General features: G+C 40.7%; 1 protein-coding gene across 2 annotated transcripts; it reads left to right on the top strand.

Moving 5' to 3' along the window:
* LOC103279342 (receptor-interacting serine/threonine-protein kinase 2) lies at nucleotides 1-22895 on the top strand. Of its 2 annotated transcripts, XM_062961694.1 has the most exons (12): nucleotides 1-519; nucleotides 1852-1948; nucleotides 2200-3512; nucleotides 3950-4105; nucleotides 5382-5530; nucleotides 6954-7003; nucleotides 9683-9844; nucleotides 12884-12969; nucleotides 13155-13223; nucleotides 16006-16171; nucleotides 20461-20676; nucleotides 21448-22895. In XM_062961694.1, exons 3-12 carry the CDS (start codon nucleotides 3402-3404, stop codon nucleotides 21744-21746), a joined length of 1464 nt encoding a protein of 487 aa, XP_062817764.1. In that variant the 5' UTR covers nucleotides 1-519; nucleotides 1852-1948; nucleotides 2200-3401; the 3' UTR covers nucleotides 21747-22895. The 2 variants fall into 2 exon arrangements, with proteins under 2 accessions (XP_062817764.1, XP_008112157.2); XM_008113950.3 differs by lacking the exon at nucleotides 1852-1948.
* Nucleotides 22896-25939: the final 3044 nt, after the last annotated feature.

Below are 25939 nucleotides of genomic sequence, written 5' to 3'. Positions count from 1 at the left end.
TGAGGCCTCAATTAATGTAATTTTATTGGTATCTCGGCTTATACTGGAGTTAATGTTTTCCCAGTTTTTTGTGGTAAGATTTGGGTCAGCTTATACTTGAGTATATACGGTAGTGAGTAAAACATCCTTTCTGTTGAAACTGTCCATACATTTACACTCCTGTTTTGGTTATTGTGTTGTTTGTGGGTCTTCCCTTCCTCACATCATGATCATCATTTGCATTTATTGAATGATGAACATGCTCATCCACTTCTGCCCAGATTGTCAGGAGGTTTGGTTCAGTAATATCTGAAATTGAAAGCTATTTGCAGTCACGAAAGAGTTACGTCTCTTTGCTGGACAGCCTGGGGGAAATTTTGTGGCCTGGATCAGCAGCCAATAAGGGAGGAGTTTAGCAATGCAAGTGACTCATAAGAACCAGATGCCTCAAGACTGTTGCAGATCTGTTTGCAAGACAACGTCTCCTGAACTCCGTGAGCATGGTCTGTCCAGCGAGTGCTGCGCTCCTTTTTCTTTGAGGTAGGTTTCCATTCCTATTCCCTTCATTTCCTCCTCATTGTTACCATTTGAATGACAGTGCAACTCTAGCAAAAATTGCTTATCAAGGACAGTCGGCTTAAAAGTTTTCTTTATGGCGGGTTTAGTTCTAAGCACCAAATGATTTCGGTTACAGAGATCATCTGTAAAGGATGAAGAAATAAAAAAGGTTTGCTTTATTCCACCTGGTTACTCTGAGCTTGCAAGGCTTGGTGAATTTATTTATTTATTTGTTATTAGCGACATTTATATCTCGCCCTTCTCACCCCGAAGGGGACTCAGGGCGGTTTACAAGTATATATAAATGCAATATATTATGTTAGGTAAAGGTAAAGGTTTTCCCCTGACATTAAGTCCAGTCGTGTCCGACTTTGAGGGGTTGGTGCTCATCTCCATTTCTAAGCCCAAGAGCCAGCGTTGTCCGTAGGCACCTCCAAGATCATGTGACCGGCATGATTGCATGGAGCGCCCTTACCTTCCCGCCGGAGCAGTACCTATTGATCTACTCACATTGGCATGTTTTCAAACAGCTAGGTTGGCAGGAACTCAAGCTGATACCTAGCAGTATATCCAAACAATGATGGATCTGGACCAAACTTGGCGTGCATACCCGATATGCCCAAATTTGAATACTGGTGGGTTTTGAGGGGAATTGGCCTGGACATTTTGGAGTTATGGGTATTGGGATGTATAGTTCACCTGCAATCAAGGAGCACTCTGAACTCCACCAAAGATGGAATTGGACCAAACTTGGCACACATATCCCTCATGACCAGCAAACAATACTGGAGCTCTTTGGGGGAAAATTCACCTTGATTTGGAGGAGTTGTAGTTCACCTACATCCAGAGCTGTGAACCCAAACACTGATGGATCTGTACCAGCTAGGCACACAAACCTGATATGTTGAAATTTTATTACTGGAGGCATTTGGGAGGTGCTAACCTTTCTTTCTGGGAGTTGTAGTTCACCCATAACCAGGGAAACTGTGACCTCCACCGATGATGGACCTGGACCAAGCTTGGCACGCAGAACCCCCATGACCAACTGAGCCTACTGGAGGGGTTTAAGTGGAAATTGATGTTTAACCAGAGAGCACACTGAACCCTTAAGCAGTTAAGTTTGGACCAGATCCGGTGGGGTGTGGCTGTGTGTGTATTGGGATACACTCCTGCTCCTACTTTTGGTTTCGGTTTTGGTCTTGTGTTGTCGAAGGCTTTCATGGCCGGGATCACAGGGTTGTTGTATATTTTCCGGGCTGTCTGGTCATGTTCCAGAAGTATTCTCTCCTGACGTTCCGTCCACATCTATGGCAGGCATCCTCAGAGGTTGTGAGGTTTTGGTCTTGCTCTCTCTCCTTTGGAAGAAGAAGAAGCCATGCTCTTTGGGTCGTGCAATGTTTACAAGGACTATGTAAGTTTGTTATGCCATGAGATTTGTTTTTGATGTAACTCTGCAAGTTTATATTTGGACTCTGCTGAAAAGAGCAAAGTCTTATGTTTTTCCATTGGCAACTGTGCAAAGTTATTGTGTCTTTGTTGGACTAAACCGAATTCCGCTTGAAGCGCAACCAGTTGGATGTTTTTAACTTGGGGACTGTCTGTATACCAACACCAATTTACTTTGAAAACAGGCAAAGGCAACATAGTTCCTTTCTTTTTCAGTTCCGCTTGCCAAACATTACAAGATGTCATCCAGTCCGGTGCCCATCATTTCCCAGAAGGATCTGGAGAGCATTTCCCTGATGAAGACGGGAGTCGGGTTCGCTCTCAAAGCCTTCCACGCTCCCGGGAATATGGATGTCTCTTTGAAGCTCTTAAGTAATCGGAACACAACAGAGAGGTGGGTTTCCAGTTTAACTTCCTTGCTTGCTTTTTTGTGAAGAGGATGTATTTCTGCAGCAGAGGTACAGAGGCTTGGGAATTGTCTGGTATTCCTAGGCCCAAGCAATCCTTAGCACTTGCATTCAGCCAGTATTCATATACCACCAGTCCCAGAGACAACAGAAGCTTTAGATCAGCCAAAGAAGTTTAAGACAGCTTAAGAGCACCAGCTTGTAAACCATTACTTTGCATCAGAGGAAGAAGACTTTCAAGGACTTCAGAGAGATGACCGCAACCAGCAAAATCTCCTTTCGTGATTTATTGGTCTAAACTATCTTATAATAATCCCAGGTGGAGTTAAACCTTTATTCATCTTGTTTTCAGTAAACTCATTTTGGTTATCTTTTCACCTTGTCTAAAGTACCTCTGTATGTTAAGGGTCTTGATCTTAACAGAAGGTATACAGATAGCCACCGAGTACAGCCAAACACTATAGGTTTTTTTCCCCTTAAGCTCTGGCCTGCCATCACATTCATGTTACATATATCACAAGGTCAGTATTACATTTTTGTTTTTAATCAGGAGAAATAACACTATCCAAAAAAATAAAAGCTCCTTTTCCCTGCCCAAACCCTCTTACATTAAAGGAGACCGACACCAGTTTCAAACCACTTCTTGCCATGAGATATTATTGTTCTGTGACAAGAGACCGTGATCCCGATCAAAACCATTTCTTTCCATGGGATCATATGGTTTTGCATCAAACTCCATAGGATACAAGAGACTGCTAATGGTTGGCCAATGAAACAGGATGGGAAACTCAGTGCCTCTCCGTGCTTGAAAAGAGGCTGAAGTGTCTTACGACTGGAACATGTCTCAATGTGATAAGTTGCCGTGCTGAACTCTACCGAACTCATCAAACGGGAGCAGAATGATCATTCACCCCATCTAAAACAGTGCTTAAAAATTGCTCTTTTTTGCATTCTTAATATATTTGTAGGGATTTAAAGGCACTACTTCAAGAGGTGGCTCGCACTCGGCGCATGCAATGCAACAGGCTTGTGCCTTCCGTCGGCATCTGCCACTTCCAGGGTTTTCTTGGCATCGTCACAGAATGGATGCACAATGGATCGCTCAGTTCGCTCATCCATGAAGTATGTAAGAGACAGAAAAATCGGTTCTGTGTTGTCGAAAGCTTTTATGCCCCAAATCACTGAGTTACTGTGAGTTTTCTGGGCTGTATGTCCATGTTCCAGCAGAATTTTTTCCTGATGTTTCACCTGCATCTGTGGCTGGCATCTTTAGAGGTTCTGTTGACAGTGAAGCAAGTGGAGTGTCTGTGGAATGTCCAGGGTGGGAGAAAGAACCCTTGTCTGTTTAAAGCAAGTGTGAATGTTGCAGTTAGCAAGTTTGGATAGCATTGAGTAGCCATGAAGCTGCAAAGCCAATCAGTGAGGTTATCTGCATAGAGGAAGCCTGGTCTTTGTTGCCTGGAGGCATCCTATGTTTGGAAGGTGTTACTCAACAGGGCAACTTTTTAGGAATGTATTGTATTGTTCTTTCTTGTGTTTTGTTTCTGTTTTTTTCTCAGCATGATCTCTGCCCAGATCTGCCTTTTCCTCTTTCTGTGAGAATCCTCTCGGACGTGTCCGAAGGCCTGAATTATCTGCACAGTTTGCAGCCGCCCGTCCTTCATCGCAGCCTGAAGCCGTCCAATGTTCTGATAGATCGGGACTACAGAGCTAAGGTGCATGTTGTTTCCTCTGTTTTCCTTTCAGTTGACAGCATGCCTTATCAATACAGGTTGAACATGGAACGAACAAGTCATGTGAAGTCTTGGCTCCGATTTTTCCTCTCCTTTGCTTTAGTTCCTTCTGTTTAGGTTTTCCCAATAGGGTAGATACTTCAATTTCTACACTATTGGAGAATAAAATCACCCTAGATGCCAGTCTTAGTTGGTCTGTTCCATTTCCCTACGCATAGCTTTCTTGCATCAAAGCTACAGTGACTAGAGGTAATCTTAGGCTCAGCAATCCAAAACAGGCATCCTTAGCGCTAGCAAACACTGCATTTAGCAGTATTCTTAAACCATCAGAGACAACAGAAGCTTGTGGTCAGCCCAAGTTTCACAAAATAGAAGACCAAGACAGCTTATAAACACCACCTTATAATTCATCACTTGGCATCAGAGGCAAAAGACTTTCAATGATTCCAGAGAGATGACTGCAACCAGCAAAATTTCCTTTCATAATGTTATTGTTTTAAGCTATCTTAAAATAGTCCCGGGTGGAGTTAGCCCTTTGTTCTTCCTGTTTTCAGTAAACTTGTTTTGGTTAACTTTCATCTTGCCTAAAGTTCCTCTGTATGTTAAGAATCTTGATCTTAACAGAAGGTATTGTCAGTCCTTGGAAGTTATAGGACACAAAGCAGGCTCACACAGGTAGCTCCGTGGAAACACTTTATTGATGTCCTTCTTGCCAAGATGAAAACGAAGCTACTACTGACTGAGACCCGCCCAGACCTCAGCATATCAAACTACTACTTTCCCCGACCCCCCCCCCCTTCCACATTCACACCTATCTGTTGACAGTCCTTTCCCAGGCTCGGAGGTCAGAGCAGGCCACAAATCAATCCTCTTAGGCATTTGGCTCTTATCAATTAGGCTATCTCCATCCCAGTTGCTCTGGCAGGATGGGAATAGATCAGCTCAGTGTGAATGCTGGGCGATCACATCCTGACAGGTATACAGATAGCTCCCAAGTAAAGCCAGACACTATAGTTTTCCCAAAAGCTTGGGCGTGCCATCACAATTCATGCCAGACTAATTTGTTCTCTTTTTTAAATAGAGTTACAATATGGGTAGATACAGGGAACGCCATGGATGTGGCATATCTGAATTTCAGGAAGGCCTTTGACAAGGCTATCGCCATGGCATTTAAAGTGGTTTACAAGGGTTGTAATTGTGTAGCATGAAAGAGATACTCTTTAATGCCTTTTCTTCAATTGGCACTTCCTTCTTGCAGATAACAGATTATGGCTTAGGCACATGGAGAAGTCAGCAAATCCATTCACTCCTGCAGAACTGTAACAATAGAAGCAGTTGGGATTTGCTTTACCTCTCACCGGAAATCCTTCAAGGAGGCTGCTTCTCACAAGAAGGTGACATGTACAGGTGAGCGTTTAAATCAAAACAGCATCACTTGAAACATTTCATTTGTTTGTTCGTGGGTTTATGGTATGTATATGCTGCCCCATAACTTACAATTCTCAGGATGGATTGCAGCAAACATGCAGAAATGATTAAATATACCAAGTAATACCAAATAAAAACGCAACCTCATCCCCAATGTGATAGGCGATAGCAAAGCAATATTTGTCCCCAAATTAAATGCAAACTGAGGCCCTTCTACACTGCTAAATAATAATAATAATAATAATAATAATAATAATAATAATAATAATAATAATAATGTATATACTCGAGAATAAGCCTAGTTTTCAGCCCTTTTTTTAAAGACCGAAAAAGCCCCCCTCGGCTTATACTTGGGTGAGGGTCCTGGTTGGCTTATATTCAGGTCAGCTTATACTCGAGAATATATGGTACATTTATTATTTTTCTCTAATATTATTGGTATTACAGTAGAGTCTCACTTATCCAAGCTAAATGGGCCGGCAGAAGCTTGGATAAGTGAATATCTTGGATAATAAGGAGGGATTAAGGAAAAGCCTATTAAACATCAAATTAGGTTATGATTTTATAAATTAAGCACCAAAACATCATGTTATACAACAAATTTGACAGAAAAAGTAGTTCAATACGCAGTAATGTTATGTTGCAATTACTGTATTTACGAATTTAGCAGCAAAATATCATGATATATTAAAAACATTGACTACAAAAATGGCTTGGATTATCCAGAGGCTTAGATAAGTGAGATTCTACTGTATTACATTTATTATTTTTCTCTATTATTGTTGCTACCATTACATTTATTTTACTCTATTATTATTATTATTATTATTATTATTATTATTATTATTATTATTATTATTTATACATTTATTATTTCACTCTGATCTTATTATTATTATTGCATTTATTATTTTACTCTATTATTACTTGTATTATTTTCATGTATAATTTATTATTATTATTATATGTATTATTTTACTCTATTATTATTAAAGGGATACATAAGCACATTTACATTGAAGAAGATGAGAATAATGATTTGATCAGAGTTGGACAGTCTTATCTTAAATTTGAGCTTTATGTAAATATTCAAAAACATTTAACCTACTGATGCCTCAATTAATGTAATTTTATTGGTATCTATTTTTATTTCTGAAATTTACCACCCTCGGCATATACTGGAGTCAATGTTTTCCCAGTTTTTTTGTGGTAATATTAAGTGCCTCGGCTTATATTCGGGTCGGCTTATTCTGTCTTCAGAATAGTTGGAATAGATATACGGTCAAAAAATAAAAATGGAGATGGTTTTTGTGTAAGGTTTTCTTGTGTTTGTTAATTTGCTAATTTATGGAGCAAATATTCTGAACTAATACATGGCTATTTTTTTAATATTTGTGTCCAGCTTTGGAATGATGTGCTGGGAAGTTCTAAGCAGACAGAAACCCTTGAGAGGTAGGCATTCGGACGCCTTTCGTCATCTTTTCCCTTTAACTTTGCACAAACTTTTTCAAATCTCTTCCTCTTTGATTTGATCCTTTCCAAGATGTAATCATGCATGAATCTGTTCCCTCTTTCTATTACATCAAGGGACATCTGTAAGAGTGTTTCATATTCTTTATTATTCTTTCAGAATAATAATCCATTCCATTCCTTCTTCCCCAATTTTCCTTTTCATCCTTGTCAACCAGGCAGCATGTTCGACCCTCATTTTCTTGAAAGCCGTAGTTGTGTACACACATAACTGAATTGAATGTACATATACCTAATATATATACACACACAGAGTCAGCCTTCCAACTTCTCTTGGGTTAAGGGCACAGGAAAACCACAAATAAAAACCACCCATTTATTTTAACCTATGAGATACCTTTCTAGGAATTATTATTATTATTATTATTATTATTATTATTATTATTACTATTAATAACAGCGACAATAATAATAATAACAACAACAACATGGGAACTTCAGGCAGCAAACAATCCAGTGCCAGTTAACACCTTCCAAACAGAGGATGCCTCCAAGCTACAACAGCCAGGCTAGCTCTATGCAGATACCCTCACTGATTGACTTTGCAGCTTCGTGGCTACTCAGTGCTATTCAAGCTTGCAAATTGCAACATTCACATTTGCTGTAAACAGACAAGGGTTCTTTCTCCCACCCTGGACATTATATATACAGTAGAGTCTCACTTATCCAACATTCGCTTATCCAACGTTCTGGATTATCCAACGCATTTTTGTAGTCAATGTTTTCAATACATCGTGATATTTTGGTGCTAAATTCGTAAATACAGTAATTACTACATAGCATTACTGCATATTGAACTACTTTTTCTGTCAAATTTGTTGTATAACATGATGTTTTGGTGCTTAATTTTTAAAATCATAAACTAATTTGATGTTTAATAGGCTTCTCCTTAATCTCTCTTTATTAACCAACATACTCGCTTATCCAACGTTCTGCTGGCCCGTTTATGTTGGATAAGTGAGACTCTACTGTGTATATATATATATATATATATATATATATATACACACACACACACACACACACACACATATACACACACATATATACACACACACACATACATACATATACATACTTCACTTGCTTCACTTCCATTAGACCTCTGAAGATGCCATTATCCACAGATGCGGGCGAAATGTCAGGAGAGAATGCTGCTGGAACATAGCCATACATCTTGAAAAACTCACAGCAACCCAATAATAATAATTTTATTTCTTATCCACCTCTCCTAGTTACTCAAGTCGGGTTACAACATAGATAAAAACACGTAGTCATTCTAAACATTATATAAAATACACATGTTAAACGTATTTCTAAAAATACATATATTAAAATATACAGAACAAAGATGTAAAATATAGTGAAGTCCAGATGTGAGTTTGACATTCATGATTCACACTGATTGGGTCCTCTAGTGTGGCCAACTAGTCATAGGATTACACTGAAGGATCTAGAGATTGCTAGAGAGAGTATGTGGGGCCGGGCTGTGGCGCAGGCTGGTGAGCAGCCTTCTGCAATAAATCACTCTGACCATGAGGTCATGAGTTTGAGGCCAGCCCATGGCGGGGTGAGCACCCGTCAATTAAAAAATAAAAAATAGCCCCTGCCCATTGCTGACCTAGCAACCCGAAAGATAGTTACATCTATCAAGTAGTAAATAAGGTACCACTTATAAAGTGGGGAGGCAAATTTAACTAATTTACAACATTGGAATGAGGAGGTGCCTTCACAGTGGATGATGAAGCAGCTGCTCCCCCCTGTGGCCAGAATCGAACATCCCCTCAGGAGAAGGTTAAATTACCTCTGCGTCTGTCTCTGTCTCAGTTCTATGTGTATATGGGCATTGAATGTTTGCCCTATATGTATATAATGTGATCCGCCCTGAGTCCCCTTCAGGGTGAGAAGGGCGGAATATAAATACTGTAAATAAATAAATAAATAAATATATGAATCACATCTGTAAATAATAATATCTTCAAAAGTTACACCCACAAATGTGGACGGGCAATTGTGCTTGTGTGTGTACATGAGTGAAGAGCCAGTGTGGCATAGTGGTTTGAGTGGGAATGTAGGCCCTTCTACAGTGCCAGATAAAATCCAGATTATCTGCTTTGGACTAGATTATATGGCAGTGTGGACTCAGATAACCCAGTTCAAAGCAGATAGTGGATTATTTGCTCCCTCCTTTCTGCACCTGTCCCTTCTCCATGGCTTGTATTAATGACCGGCATCAATAATCAGCTGGATTTGGCTGGTTAGTTCTTGACTGGAAACAGCAAATGTGGATATAGTAACACCTTTGGCAAACTTAATTCTCTCTAAGCCTTGCACAAACATTGGCCAGACTCCCATTTTCCTTGGCAGCCAAGGGAAAAAAGCTGCATAGTCACCCTGGGAAAAATGGAGCAAACAGTATTGTGAATCAGTAGGATTCTACCTACTGTCTGCCTTAGTGACAGAAGTAAGAGCGAATGCCAAACGCAGATGGAAAAATGACGGAAATTGCAGCTTCATGCAATGCCGTGCTGCCCTCTCGTGGCCCTTGTCTGCTTTCGTTGACCAGTGTCATTCTCCGCATGCTTTCTTTTCCTCCTGCAGGCAAGAAGACTTTGCTTGAAGCCATGACTGGAGTCTGCGGTGGAGTGCGGCCTGGGGTTGAACCGCCGTTCATAGCAAGCAGCCTGCCGCATCGCAACAAACTGGTGCAACTCGTCGTTTTGTGCTGGCACCATGAACCCTTTAAGAGGCCAAATGCTGCAGGTAATAATGTGCATTTTCTACTTTCTGACCAAGTATTGATTGGTCAATAACTTGTTGTTAGATGCCATAAACCACCTCATCACGTGGACCACAATGTTACGGATTGATGATGATAAATGGAAGCTCTTCCATGTGCCCGTGATCCAGAGTCAACTGCAGAACAATAACATGCCGCTCAGGTTTGCAGAACAAAAACACAGGAACTTTACTGATTCCAAGAGAACAAAAACAGTAGTACATTAGAGTCTCACTTATCCAACATAAACGGGCTGGCAGAACATTGGATAAGTGAATATGTTGGATAACAACATATTCAGAAGCAATCTGTATCTGTGACCATTCTTGTACCGGTTTGCACTTTTTACCTTTGTCAACTTGATAAAGACACAGGGTCTATTCCCATCCCAATTTGCACTTCCAAGAATTTGCAGCACTTTATCAGTCACCTTGTGTTTACAATATTTATATGGTGCACCTTACCCAGTCTACTTTTACAATCTCTCCGTTTTAATCCATGTTTTTATTAGTTCTTGTTTTTTTATTGGCTAATGTTTAAAATTTTTTAATTGTGCAGTTTTATACTGCTACTGTTTTTATTCGGGCTTGGCCCCATGTAAGCCGCCCTGAGTCCCCTTTGGGGTATAAATATAAAGTTATTATTATTATTATTATTATTATTATTATTATTATTATTATTATTATTATTATTATTACAAGGAGAGATTAAGGGGAAGCCTATTAAACATCAAATTAGGTTATGATTTTACAAATTAAGCACCAAAACATCATGTTATACAACAAATTTGACAGAAAAAGTAGTTCAATAGGCAATAATGCTATGTAGTAATTACTGTATTTACAAATTTAGCACCAAAATATCACGATGTATTGAAAACATTGACTAGAAAAATGTGTTGGATAATCCAGAACGTTGGATAAGCGAATGTTGGATAAGTGAGACTCTACTGTATTTACAATGGTCTCTCTGATCACTTATAGAAGTCCACAGTCATAAATAGTTCTTTCTCAGTCCACAACTCAGCATCAAACAGGCCTCAAAATTGCAAGGCCTCTCAGAGTACACACTGCTCTCTAGCAGTACTTAGCCAGCATTGAAAAACCTGTCCAAACTGGTTCTGCAGCAGCAGTACAGAAACAGTATCAAATCAGTGTGTTGTCGAAGGCTTTCATGGCCGGGATCACAGGGTTGTTGTATGTCTTTTGGGCTGTGTGGCCATGTTCCAGAAGTATTCTCTCCTGACGTTTCGCCCACATCTATGGCAGGCATCCTCAGAGGTTGTGATGTATGGAGAAACTACGTAAGGAAAGGAAATAATATATATCTGTGGAGAGTCCAGGGTGTGGCAAGAGTCCTTTGTCACTGGGAAGCCAGCATTAATGTTTCAGTTAATCACCCTAATTAGCATTGGAAAGGTTTTTGTCTCTTGCCTGGGGGCATCCTAATTCAACCAGAGAAATCAGCCATAGCAGAGCACTTGATGAACCAGCCTGGACACAGGATATTATTTGAGAACACAGAAATGCTTGACCACTCCAACAACTATCATGTCAGGCTACACAGAGAAGCCATTGAAATCCACAAGCATGTGGACAACTTCAACAGAAAGGAAGAAACCATGAAAATGAACAAAATCTGGCTACCAGTATTACAAAACTCCAAAATCAAAACAGTAGATGGGAACCAACACTCTGAGGGCAGAGAACAGCTAATGACTGAACAAAGGATGCCCCCAGGCAAGAGACAAAAACCTTTCCAATGCTAATTAGGGTGATTAACTGAAACATTAATGCTGGCTTCCCAGTGACAAAGGTCTCTTGCCACACCCTGGACTCTACACAGATATATATTTTTTCCTTTCCTTACTTAGTTTATCCATACCTCACAACCTCTGAGGATGCCTGCCATAGATGTGGGTGAAACGTCAGGAGAGAATACTTCTGGAACATGGCCACACAGCCCGAAAGACATACAACACCCCAGTATCAAATCAATCCCTAGGTCTTTGCAGGCTCAGCCAATCGGCTTCATGCACTTCATTTTCCAGTTAACACACACAGCACAGTGCCTTTGCAAACTATGACACACAATATCTGTGGTCATCTGTCTTTATTTCATGATAATAAGGAGGGATTATGGAAAAGCCTATTAAACGTCAAATCACATTATGATTTTACAAACCAGCACCAAAAAATCATGTTTTACAACAAATCGACAGAAAAAGTAGTCCAAAACATGGTAACGTTATGTAGTAATTACTGTATTTATGAATTTAGCACCAAAGCATTGCATTATATTGAAAACATTGACTACTAACAAATTGACTACAAAAAAGATAGAACTGCAAAAATTGAACTTACAGTAGCAAGATTGTCAGAAATTAAATCTATAAAAAGTTCAATCCTTGCTGCCTAGAGAAACAGCTGTGGATCGGGGCAGGAGGCAAACTGCGTTGGATAATCCAGAACGTTGGATAAGTGAATGTTGGATAAGTGAGACTCTACTGTACTATAAACAAATAAACAAATAAACTCAACTGTATTGTCGAAACCAAATCACTGGGGTGTTGTGTGGTTTCCAGGCTGCATGGCCGTGTTCTAGCAGCATTTTCTCCTGACGTTTCGCCTGCATCTGTCGCTGGCATTCTCATAGGATCCTCTGAAGATGCAGATGAAACGTCAGGAGAAAATGCTTCTAGAACATAGCCATACAGCCTGGAAACTACCCAACACCTCAACTTATGGCTGTTCTATGAATAAAACAACATTATTCCTTGCCCTGCTCAGATCTTGCAAAGTCAGGGCTGTGGCTTCCTTGGTTGAGTCTCGTCATCTGGATAGCGATCTTATTCTTTTCCTTCCTCCTTGTATCTTACTAAGCTTTTCTAGTGAGTCATCCTTTCTCATGATACAGCCCAAGTACTATACCTATGTTAGCCACCTTGGGAATAAAAATAAAGTTATTATTATTATAATAAATGCAGGTTGTGTGTGTGTGTGTGTGTGTGTTTCCTTTTACAGAATGCACAGCACTTCTACAGGATATTCTTGGCACGTTCAGAAAAGAGACGATTTCGGATGCAATATACAACCTGATTCATGTAAAGGTGAGTTGTAATCCATTAGTATGTCACTCCAATGAAACATGACAGTAGGAGATGCAACTGCAAAATGTCATCGTGTTTGGAATCGCAGAGGTAAAACTTGTGTCCATGTTGGGGATGGCATTTTCCCGGACTCATCTGTGGGGATAGTCATGCCTCCAATTATTTACTCTAATTCTCTCTTTCAGGACTGTGCCATCGATGCTGCCAAAGGTCCAGTTGCTCATGTCCTCGAAAGGGATAGGCACAATTTGGAGGTGAGCATGGGAACACTTTGAGTGGCACCATTGGTCCTTCTAGTTCATTATTGTCTATTTATTATTATTTATTTATTTATTTACAGTATTTATATTCCGCCCTTCTCACCCCAAAGGGGACTCAGGGCGGATTACAATGAACACATATATGGCAAACATTCAATGCCAACAGACAAACAACATTCAGTTTTAGACAGACACAGAGGCATTTTTTTTAACATCTTTCCAGCTTCACGATTCCGGCCACAGGGGGAGCTGTTGCTTCACCATCCATTGGTGGCTGTTCTTCCTCTTCTTTTCCTTGTGAGCAGTTTTATGGTGTTGTAGATTAGTTAAATTAGCCTCCCGCATAAAGCGTCCCTAAATTTTCCCTACTTGACAGATGCAACTGTCTTTCGGGGCTGCTAGGTCAACAGCAAGCCGGGGCTATTTTTTTTTTTTATGGTCGGAGGCTTAACCCAACCCGGGCTTCGAACTCATGACCTCTCGGTCAGTAGTGATTTATAGCAGCTGGTTACTAGCCAGCTGCGCCACAGCCCGGCCCCGGTCTATCTTGACTTTGTGTTGTTGAAGGTGTTAATGACCAGAATCACAGGGTTGCTGTGAGTTTTTTGGGCTGTATGGCCATGTTCCAGCAGCATTCTCTCCTAACGTTTTGCTTGCATCTATGGCTGACATCTTCAGAGGTTCTGTTGACAGTGAAGCAAGTGGAGTGTATATCTGTGGGATGGCCAGGGTGGGAGAAAGAACCAAGTCAGGTCTCACCTTCTCCTCATCAGGCAGCGGCGAAAGTGGTACTGACAAACGACAGCTCAGTCGTAAATTATCTGCTGATCCCAGCGGTTCTAAAGACTTTATTTACAAGTCATTTGCAACACTAATTACCATCACTCTCTGGACACGTTTCCTCGGCAAGGACAAAACATGGTGCATCCTCTCGGCTTGCCGAGTCCATTATCAGTGTTAGCAAGCACCTCCCTGCATTCCACAGTTCATGACGGATGTTCCGTCCACGTAGTTGAAATGAAGTCTTGACCCACTGGCCCTGCAGGCAATCAATCAGGGCTGGCATGTAATTAACTCCTGGACTGCTGGAATGCTTGCCGGAACACATATACACAATCCAACAGCAACAATTGATTGAACATTTCACACTAAAACAGAACCCTTGTGTGTTTAAAGCAAATGTGAATGTTACAATTAGCAAGGTTTAATAGGATCGAGTAGCCATGAAGCAGCAAAGTCAATCAGTGAGGGCATCTGCATAGAGGTGGTCTGGCCTTTGTTTCCAGGAGGCAACCTCTGTTTGGGAGGTGTTAACTGGTCCTTGATTATTTGCTGTCTGGAGTTCTCCTGTTTCTGAGTGGTAAGAAATTCATTTGAATTTAGCAATTTTCCATTATAGACTATTAAAACCCAACAGCTAAATCGTTATAGCATTATAAGATTTAAAATGCCTCCTAATTGTACCTAAAGCCTTGAGGCCTACCGTTTATACAGTTGCAAAACATTGACAGAAACTTAGATATTCTAAAAGATAGGTATTTGTCAGCATCGGACATTAATGTGTGTATGTAGATAAAGAGATGGAAATGGAGATAGGGAAGATAATTGTATCTGGAACAATCCAAAAGCACATGAGTAATTGCCTGGATAGCTAGAGAAACACATCTGTGTACTCTTGTCATGTTTGGGCATAACAGTTATTCTATTAAGAAGTCTGATTCCCAGTTATCTGGAATTCCATCTCTATATCCTCGAGCCTCTACATTACAATTAATTATCTCTATCATATCCTTGAGCTAAAAAAGGAAGAAGTGGTAGAAATGATTCATGATGATTATAACGGATCTTGCCTACCTTACAAGGTTGGTAAGTGGCCCACCTTGGTGTGTGGTCATTTTGTGGGCAGGGCTGATTGTGCGGCCATTTTGCAGGCCTTACTTACAGAAGCTCAGCGGAGCAAGGGGGAAGAACAGTCAAGCATCCATTACCATAGATGTAGTCTGATTGGCTGATGCAAATGAGAAGTTGTTTAGCAACTAGAGATGGGCAAAGCCAAAGTGACAGTTGGAGCCAGGGTTATTTTTCAGTTAGGGATTTGGAATCCAGTCAGTTAGCAGTTGGAGTTTGAAAGTCAGTTAGTTGGGAACTGTCTTTTAAAAAGGAAGCCTCTTTGAGGAAATATAGTTAAAGTCTTCAGGAAAGGAAGGGCTGAAAACTATATTTGTGAACTCTAAAGTTCATAGTATTACTGTTTAAATCCAAGAAGTAAATTGTCCTGTTTCTGTTGCGTTGGTGAAGGAACTTGTTTACACAGAAACAAGTCATATAAACATCCTTTGAAGAGAAAAGCATACGCCTTTAATGAAACCGCTAAGCATCTTTACTGTTCAGTGTTAATGAAATCATCATGCATATTTACTGTTCAAACTACAAATAAATAATCATTTCTTGTTTCTCCTCACATAAAGTGTCATGTGTATTTCTCTCAATATCCTAACCTAGAAGAGGCTCCTGAATAAAGTATTGATAGAAGTAGCAAGTTCAAATCCTCTGCAGTTTGGTAGCAGCAGAAATAAAAGCCTTTGCAATTCTGGCAAATTTGAAAAATCCTCTCTATTATATATTGTGAAACTCCACAATCCTCCATAATGATCAACTGCTTTTTTCCCCATGTTGATAATTCTGTTGATACATTATTTGAAGAGAGATGGGATAGAAATAAAATCGATCGGTGTTATTATGTGAATGAAGTATCACTTTTTTCTCATTGTTTCAGATCCTTTGTGCCCAGAACAACAATGGGCCCAACAAGGACATTGATCTGAAAGTACAGACTTGGTCGAACATTTGTCCTGATAGCAGTGTAAGAGGCCCAGGAAGTAAAGCTGAGCGGATATTCCTTACCAACAATGATCCTCACCATGATACATTGATAAGAAGAGGTGATGTTTTAATTAGATCTTAAATGCATTACAATGGGTGGTAAAAGGGGATTTCCCTTGAGTAAATTTCGCCTGCATCTATAGCTGGCATCTTCAGAGGATCTGTTGGCAGTGAAGCGAGTGGAGTGTATATACTAGGGTTGAGCGAAAAAATCGTAAAAGTCGTTAATTGTAATACATTTGTTAATCGTATTAATATTGAACTGGGTTCCGAGCTGGTTTGGCGCTTCGGAATTAACCTTCCAATTCGAAGCGTTGGTTCCCATGCCTCGAAATACCTTCGGATAACCTTCGGATATATGAGAAAGTGTTTTAATTCAACCAACCGTTGCGATTCAGGAGAGAAATCCCCTTCCCATCCTGGAGTGGTTGGTTTATATGGGGCTCTTAAACCGGCTTGCAGAAGCGGAGCAAGCGGAGGGAGCCTTGCTCATTTGCAAAGGGAAAAACTTTGAAAATTTGCCAAAAATCTGAGGATAAGTCAAACATTCTTAGATTTGGTGAGCTAACAGTAGTTTTGGTGTTCTACCACTGTAGCAAATTTCATTAGGATAGCTCAAAAAATGAGGGAGAGAGAGGCCCCTCAATTTTCCCCATTGATGATACAGTAGTCTCACTTATCTGAGCTAAACGGGCCGGCAGAAGCTTGGATAAGCGAATATCTTGGATAATAAGGAGGGATTAAGGAAAAGCCTATTAAACATCAAATTAGGTTATGATTTTACAAATTAAGCACCAAAACATCATGTTTTATAACAAATTTAACAGAAAAAGCAGTTCAATACGCAGTAATGTTATGTTGTAATTACTATATTTACGAATTTAGCAGCAAAATATCACGATATATTGAAAACATTGACTACAAAAATGGCTTGGATAATCCAGAAACTTGGATAAGTGAGGCTTGGATAAGTGAGACTCTACTGTAATGTTTTCCGGCATGCGCATCCGCCATTAACGAAGTACATACGAAGAGTCGGAAGTTTCGGAAAGTTTTGAAATTTTTGCTTCAAAATTCGGAAATGACTTTAGAAACAAAGCGCCAGCGTCCCCTACTTTTGAAGCGAGTATTGAACCAACTTACTTGTTTATTTACTCATTTAATTTATAGCCTATGTGTTTTCTCTTTACTCCAAGGAAACACAGTGGCAAACATCTAATTCAGTGACATGCAAACAGTTCTTACAAGATATGTTTGAAGTGCTCTTTCTAGTTTCTCGTGATATCAACTTGCACGGCTTTTTAATTTTTCTTTTTTGCCTAACACTAGTCACAACACACTTTGCTGCTGTGCATGAGGCTATTTTCTCTCCAAAACTGAAACTCAGCTGTGTTTTACTCTGGCAATCTGCAGTCAATCATGCACACTTCAGGGTGGAAAAACATGTTGGTGACGGAGAGAGAGCACTTAAGCGTCTGTTTTTCCTTTGGAGCTCTCATTATGAAGAACACTTTCAAGACAGAAATAGCAAGACAGAATTTCCCCTGCTCTCTTTTGTTCTGTCTTACACCAGACCATATTAGACTCCTCTAGAAACGACTTGAACAACAACAACAAGCATAGCTGTCCAGCCAAAGCATAGCCTTGAAGTTTGGGAAGATGTTAGTAGTTGGAGGTTGAACTTTCCGTCTATTTAGCCTCTGACTTTCTACTAGTACAGTAGAGTCTCACTTATCCAACGTAAACGGGCCAGCAGAACATTGGATAAGCGAATATGTTGGATAATAAGGAGAGATTAAGGAAAAGCCTATTAAACATCAAATTAGGTTATGATTTTACAAATTAAGCACCAAAACATCATGTTGTACAACAGAAAAAGTAGTTCAATATGCAGAAAGGTTATGCTGTAATTACTGTATTTACGAATTTAGCACCAAAATATCATGATATATTGAAAACATTGACTATAAAAATGTGTTGGATAATCCAGAACGTTGGATAAGCGAGTGTTGGATAAGTGAGACTCTACTGTATTGAAATAGGTTGGATCTACATTGCCATACAATGCAATAAGAATTTACATTATATGGTTAGTGTAAACCCATATAATGCAGTTAAATTACATTATATGGGTCCACTTTGACCATATTATACAATTCCAAACTGCATTACCGTATATACACTTGCCTCATTATTATTTTACTCTATTATTACTTGTATCATTTTCCTGTATTATTATTATTATTATTATTATTACATGTATTATTTTACTCTATTATTATTAAAAGGATACATAAGCACATTTACATTGAAGAAGATGAGAATAATGATTTGATCAGAGTTGGACAGTCTTATCTTAAATTTGAGCTTGATGTAAATATTCAAAAACATTTCACCTACTGATGCCTCAATTAATGTAATTTTATTGGTATCGATTTTTATTTCTGAAATTTACCGCCCTCGGCTTATACTGGAGTCAATGTTTTCCCAGTTTTTTTGTGGTAAAATCCGGTGCCTCAGCTTATATTCGGGTTGGCTTATACATTTTTATATGTTGTTGTTTTTAATGATGTGTTGGCATCGAATTGTTGCCAATTGTACGCCGCCCTGATTCCCTTCAGGTGAGAAGGGCGGGATAGAAATACAGTAGAGTCTCACTTATCCAAGCCTCGCTTATCCAAGCCTCTGGATAATCCAGGCCATTTTTGTCATCAATGTTTTCAATATATCGTGATATTTTGGTGCTAAATTTGTAAATACAGTAATTATAGCATAACATTACTGCGTATTGAACTGCTTTTTCTGTCATATTTGTTGTAAAACATGATGTTTTGGTGTTTAATTTGTAAAATCATAACCTAATTTGATGTTTAATAGGCTTTTCCTTAATCCCTCCTTATTATCCAAGATATTCGCTTATCCAAGCTTCTGCTGGCCTGTTTAGCTTGGATAAGTGAGACTCTACTGTATTGGAAATATTGGAAATATTATACTCGAGTATATACGAGACTTCATCTTGCAAAAAAAAAAAATAGACCACTACTTGGTTGAAAATTGCCCAGAAAAGCCTCCAAATGTGGCATTTAGGGACAAGGCAAGGCTATGCATTTTGGGGTAGGAGCAAATAAGGTAGCGAGAGGTGCTTCCAAAATTTATCAGCTCTGTTCCCTGTCGTCTTGCACATTTCAGAGTGGGGAATATCCCTTTCCATCCATTCCAGGCACACAGGATTGTGTGCCCCTGCCTGATGGGGATTAAATCTATTTGTTTTGTCTGTTACCGATTGTAAAAGCAGTCTGTCCTACGTACTACGTAGCTCAGACCCAAAAGGCCAACAGCATCATGAAACATCCTTCCTTCCTCTGGAAGGACAAATGCTGAGTGTTCCTCTTTACTTGGTTCAAGGAAGGAGAAATATCCACTCCAAAATCTACGCACGCAGCCAAAAGCTGGATGCAGCTGAAATCGGGCAGCATTGTTTTCCCAGCAGGATCCCCAACCTGTCAGCAGGATGCAAAACAAGTCTGAACAAACAAGTCTAAAGGGTGAAGGTCATCTTATGAGTGGCTTCCCATATCACTTCTCCCTTGTCCGGGTTTTTAAGACATGTTTGGAGTACCTGGGAACCAGACAGATGAGCACACCTTTTTTTGTAAATGTGCACTTAAAAGAACAGTGAATAAAATAAATGAGTCTCTAAGAAACACACTTAATCAGCCCTTTGGGAGAGCATGCCAACGAGATGCAAGTGGTGAATGTACAAAGTGGAACAACATTATTTTGGAAGTGGATTAAGTGACATTTTTCTAGGCAAAAACTTAATAGAATCGTAGAATTCTAAACACCACTGAGCAAGGCAGAACACAGGGGGAGAATGACTTCCCCGGATCTAGACACTAGACTCCTAGATATCTTTTTGGGTCTCATTTCCCTTGATTCTTATCCAGATGTTTTCAAGCTTGTTTCCCGGATGGCAATCTTGCATCTCTTCTGCAACGTATTTGTTTTTGACATACATGGGAGTAGCCATCTATCTCTGCCCCAGAGTGTGGTGGTGGCTCCTTCTTTGGAAGCTTTTAAGCAGACGCTGGATGGCCATCTGTCAGGGGTGCTTTGAATGTGACTTTCCGGCTTCTTGGCAGGGGGTTGGACTGGATGGCCTGAGAGGTCTCTTCCAACTCTCTGATTCTAGTCTGATCTTTCCAAAATGCTGAAAGCTAGGCCCAAAGTAGGTTTAGGACTTTGGCTTGAACTTTTAAAGTTTGGAGGAAACTTGGAATGGATTCATTATCACATCAATGATTCCTACATTCACATTTGGATCTATCTTTTTTTTGTATTTTTCCAGGTCATCCCATCTGTAACAGCGAAGGACCCGGATCGCCTCCACATTCCTTATCCTCCTTTCTCAAGCCTGATTCAAGTGTGAATGGCAGGAGCACCTTGCCCTTTTGCAAAGAGTCCGAAGGCAAGCGGCAGCCACCTCCAGAATTTGTACAAAACTCTGGCCATAGTTTAACCTACAGCAACCGTCAGATGAATTGGTCAGAAAACACGTTAACAGGTGAGATTATCTGATGGGTTTGGGTTGAAACAGGATGAACGCAATGGTAGCTGGTGCATCCCTTGTCGGGGTAAAAATAAACAAACACGAAACACTCACTGGGTAGTTAGGTGAATTAATTCCTTCTCTCTCACGTCCTCCCTGTGCTGCGCATGGGACTGATTTTCTCTCAGTTAGATTGAACCAAAACACAGCAGAGTCTTTTTCTGTATTTAGCAGAGATGTATAGCACAGCCTCTGACCTTGTTTAATAAGACACCTGAGCTCACAGCAACACAACGAGAAGCAATGTCCATGGCAATAGATTATCATGGCAAAGAGAATGCATGGTAAAGAGATTGTGCACATGTCTGCCACTTTTTTGATACCCATAGGAGCCACATGAAATGATACAATTCTCGTCATGCTTCTCATGTGGTCATGACTCAGCTGTCCCTCTGGATCCAGATCTCCATTTGCTTAACTTGCTGTGACCACATGTCCATTAGAACTGTATTTTTCACTAACTGGAGTATTAACTAACTAACATAGCATTATCTACCTGATATCTCCATGGTGAATCTGTGTTTTAGCAAGTCGTTTTAGATGCTTGAATGGATTTGGAGGATTAGGAAGTGGCAGTTTCTGAGGCTGAGAGAGTGTGACTCATCCAAGATTCCCAGAGAGTTTAATGGCTGAGTAGGGATTCAGACCCTAGCCCGATATTCAGACCTCTAACCCATGCTGCCCAAAAGTTACTCAGGATTCATTCTTAACTCCTCTATGCTCCAGGATCCCGCTATCAGCAGAAGAGCTGCTCCATCCTGACCTGTGGACGAGAGACCATCCTGCACTGCATGACCGAAGGACGTTTGAATCACCTCCTGGACGTCCTGCGCTCCCAACAGCTCTTGTCCAGGACGGACTATGAGAGCATCACCTCCTTCCCCACTTTGACGGCTCGTTCCCGAGCTTTGCTGGACACTTGCCTTGGCCTCGGTGAAAAAGCCGCCCAGACCGTGGTGTCTGTCTTGTCCACGAGCAAATGCAGTCCTTTGCTACAGAGCTTCCAGACAAATGCTGTGAATTAAACCGTTTACCTTTTGGCATTTCAAAGAAATGAAAACATATCTCTGCCAGCTGGTAATTTGCGACAGCACTGATTTATTGAGCCTTTGTTGCTTGCTGTCGCAGATGAGAGAGCCTTGCACTGTTTCTGCTCAGTGACTTTTATCCACTTAATGAAGGAACGTGAGTTGGATTACGGAGCTGAGCTGCCCAATGCCTGCAGTAATAACTTCAATATGCTTTTAATATCGATGGTCATACAGTTGGACGCTGGAGCAATTGGGACTGCGGTCAAGCTTCGGTTCTGGGCCTTTTGGGCAAAAGAAGTCAGACTTTGGAGCTGCCCTTGTTTTCATACTGTTTGACACAGGAATTGCAGAGACTTGGCAAAGAGAACAGAAAAGGCACTTAAGGGGCCCTCTTGCTCCCACGAAGCAGGAAGAAAAACCTGTTGAGCTGAGGCAGAACTTAAGGAGAAGCACAGTGTTCCGTCTCCCAGGAGTTTGATTTTACAAGCTGCCCATAGTTGTAGAAATAGCACCTGTTTGCATTTGTTCCAGGGCTGTTGCAGATTCTGCAGCACTCTGATAGTTAGCCATTAGTAGAGTGTGTAGCCAGCTCAGCAAAGTCTTTGCTGCTTGCAGCCTGCAAGTGTATCTTATTGTTCTTGAGACCACCCCTTTTCCTGGGGAAAGAAGGCTCCATTTTGAGAAGCCTCTTGCCTTCTAGACTAAAGAAGAAAGAACTTAGATGTGCTTGTGTGGCCAAGCCAGGCCAACTCTGACAAAGCCATCATAAGTGCCTTTAAAACCAGTGCTGAGCATAAATAGGGAAAGACCTGTTCTTTCTAAAAAATAGTAGCTTAGCACTGGGGCAGAGAATATCTCAGGATTTCTCTGCCATTGGAGGAAGTTCTACCTACTTCACCTCAAAAACTAGCTTGGAGCTTAGATAGTTATAGACCTGCTCTTTCTGATAGCTCAGGGCTAGGGTAAAGAGGATCTCAGGATCTCTTCGCCTTTGGAGGAAGTTAAACCAGCAACTAAAGGGGAAAAGCAAGAAAGGAACATCTGCAAGGTTTTGTAAGTTGACTGTTTATATTTGCAACCTTAACTACGTGTGCCAAGTCTGCCATGGACTTTGTGAAAATAAAATTTAGTTTAATTGTTCAATTTGAAGTGCCTTTGGTTACTGGGATTTCCAGAGCTTCTAAGTAAGGCCCCGCAGTTCACCTGGGCAAAGGAAGAAGCACATCTTAAAGCTTTAAAAGGTGCCTGGGTGTGACGGCATACACAGCTTGAGTGCCTTCTCCAAAATGACACAAATGTGGCAGGATTTAAACATCTAATCATTCAGTTGGATGTTTGTTCAGTGTTGGTTTAGAACAACTTATACCCAGGCTCCTGTTGGTGCCTTCAATAGGTGTCCAAGGCAGAGAGTATGCATTCAGTTCCATGATGACAATGCACATTTAAAATGTGTGGCACACATTTTGATTGAGCGTTGTATGTGCAGAAAGACACTGGACATACAGATCATCCAGGCAGCGGTGCATGGGCATTTTGTTCCATGTTCATATTTTGTTACACATTGCATTCCCATAACAAGAGGTCATTGCGGAACTGTGACTGAACGCTTTACATTCCGCTTCCTTTGTGTAAGATCTCAGACAATGTTTTGCTTTGCTGTGTGCCTTCAAGGCATTTCCAACTTTAAGTTGACCCTAAAGCAACCCTGTCATGGGGTTTTCTTGGCCAGATTTGTTCAGAGCTGGCTTGCCTGTGCCTTCCTCTGAGTCTAAAAAAATGTGACATGATGAAGATCACGCAGATTCGAACTTTCAAACCGCTTTGCCTCTACCTGCACCTGAGATCTGGGAAGAGTGAAATCAGTGGTTCCTAAATAACATTTGCATGGGCAAAGGGGGATGGTTTTCTGGAAGTAACTTTATCTATTCAAATTCGTAATATCTATTGACTTTGGCAGTCTGCAGGGCTTCCAAATATAGCGAGAAGCCACACAGATAAGCCTGCTTGCAAAAACTAAATGGGTTTTTGTCCTAAGGATAATTTGAGAATCCTGTGATAAGATAATCTAGCTATTTGTTCATATATATATAATATATACAAGGGTTATCCAGAAAGTAGGTTACGTTTTGGAATTAAAAATGAACAAAATATTGAAGAAAACATTTACCATATGCATTTGAAAGCCAGACCCAAATACCACATCTCACATAGTCGCCATTCAAATCTAGGCACTTATCATAGCGATGAATGAGCTTGGAAACTCCTTCCCCACAAAACTTTGCCGCTTGCGTCCCCAACCAGCCGCTTGTGTCCTCAACCAGGGGTGACTGGCTGGTTGAGGACACAAGCGGCAGAGTTTTGTGGGGTGCCTGCCATAGATGTGGGCGAAACATCAGGAGAGAATACTTCTGGAACATGGCCACATAGCCCGAAAGACATACAACAACCCTTTACCTTAACGTTTCATGGATGAAAACCAGGTGTGGGCAAGCAACATCACAATATTCTCGGAATGGCTTTTGCCACAAGGAACTGACGCGACTACTATTGAGCAATATTCCCTTCCGGACATTTAGGAAAATAAATGAGAAGAAAGAGTTGGCAATGCCCCTTTAAACACAGGCTTCAGCATGCTTATAAATACTGAGAAAGTTGATTGAATGTCATCGAAGTAAACACACTCCTCTGCCTCCCTCTCCCTCCTCTGAACCGCATGGGTCATAACACAGTTCATATAAGGACAATCATTTTAATGTCTTTCCTCCAACTCTAAGCAGGAAGGGGGGGGAAACTTCCTTGAGATTGTGGCTTATTTGGGCATATGTGGGGACTTTTTTCTGTGGAAATAATGCCCTTTTGAAAGATTTCCTATTTTTTTGTTAATGGAGCAATTAATTTTTAAGCTTGCGCAGTATATCCAGACAGTTATCTAAAAATAGGTTTACTCTAAACCAGCGGTTCTCAAAGTGTGCTCTGTGCTTCCTTCCTCCTCTCCCCTCCTCTATTATTATTATTATTATTATTGACACAACGACATAGGAAACAATCAGAGCCAGCTAACACCTCCTATCAAAGGGTCCCCCCAAGCAGGAAGCAGCCAGGTTTTGAAGTTGCAAGGCTATTCAGTACTAATCAAGGTGGCCAACTGCAACATTCACTCTTGCCACCAACAGACAAGAGCTCTTTCTCCCACCCTGGACATTACACAAATATATAAACCCTACAGGCCTAGTTTCCAACAGAGCTCACAACCTCTGAGGATGCCTGCCATAGATGTGGGCGAAACATCAGGAGAGAATGCTTCAGAAAATTTACGACAACTTTATAAAAACAGCTTCCCAGACTTCTTTGGTGGGATGCTTTTTCTCTCCTAAGGAAGAAAGTGGCTGAATTGTGTCAAAGTCCAGTTTAATGCAAAACCATCCAAACCCATAGTAGAACGGTGACAAATTCCTGAAGGGATTAGACAGACTAGTTTGTTCCGGGGAAAACAATGGCATTTTCAAGGTGTATTGAAGCAAAGGCTTTTGTGAGCCAAACTTACTTTCATGTTTTTATCAACAGCGGGGCCAAAAGGTGTGAGATCCTTAAGCAAAGCTCAGATGGACACCAAAGAGCAGGAAAAGTGGTAGACGTTAACAGGGCCGGACACAGGCATGCAGGCGACTGGAAAACCATCTTCCTTTGTCTCCCAGTTCCCTGCAAACATTACACATAAGGAAAAGCAAAGGGTAAGAAACATTCTTGGATTAATTCTCAAATCTTAGGCTTTGGTTTTGGGCTGGAGGAATCTCAGGGTGAGAACGCTGCCTTGAAAGTGTGTGGACTGGATATATCTTCTCTTTCTTCTCTTTGCTTTATTTGAATGATGTGCTGTGAGTAACTCTGGATGATGGTTTGTTATGTGACACTTAGTTGTTTCTAACTTAAAGCAAAATCTGTCAATCACATTGTTTTGGTTCCGTTTGTGTGGATTTCAGAGGATCTTTCCAAAAGACTTTCGCCATTGTGTTCCTCTTGTTGTGGTAATCTCTGAGCGGTTAGACTCAATTTAACCCTCTCTGGGGGAGATTCCACCAAAATCAGCAGAGTAGCAAAAGCAAAGCTTTCAAATGCAGCAGTTACTTACACTGGCGAGCAAGAAAAGCCTTTAGGATTGCAATGGACTGCAGAGTCTCAATAAAAGT

Source organism: Anolis carolinensis, unplaced genomic scaffold (genome assembly GCF_035594765.1).
Source record: "Anolis carolinensis isolate JA03-04 unplaced genomic scaffold, rAnoCar3.1.pri scaffold_9, whole genome shotgun sequence".
NCBI lineage: Eukaryota > Metazoa > Chordata > Lepidosauria > Squamata > Dactyloidae > Anolis > Anolis carolinensis.
Note: the sequence above shows the minus strand (reverse complement) of the source record. Positions and strands in the feature narration are given on the sequence as shown.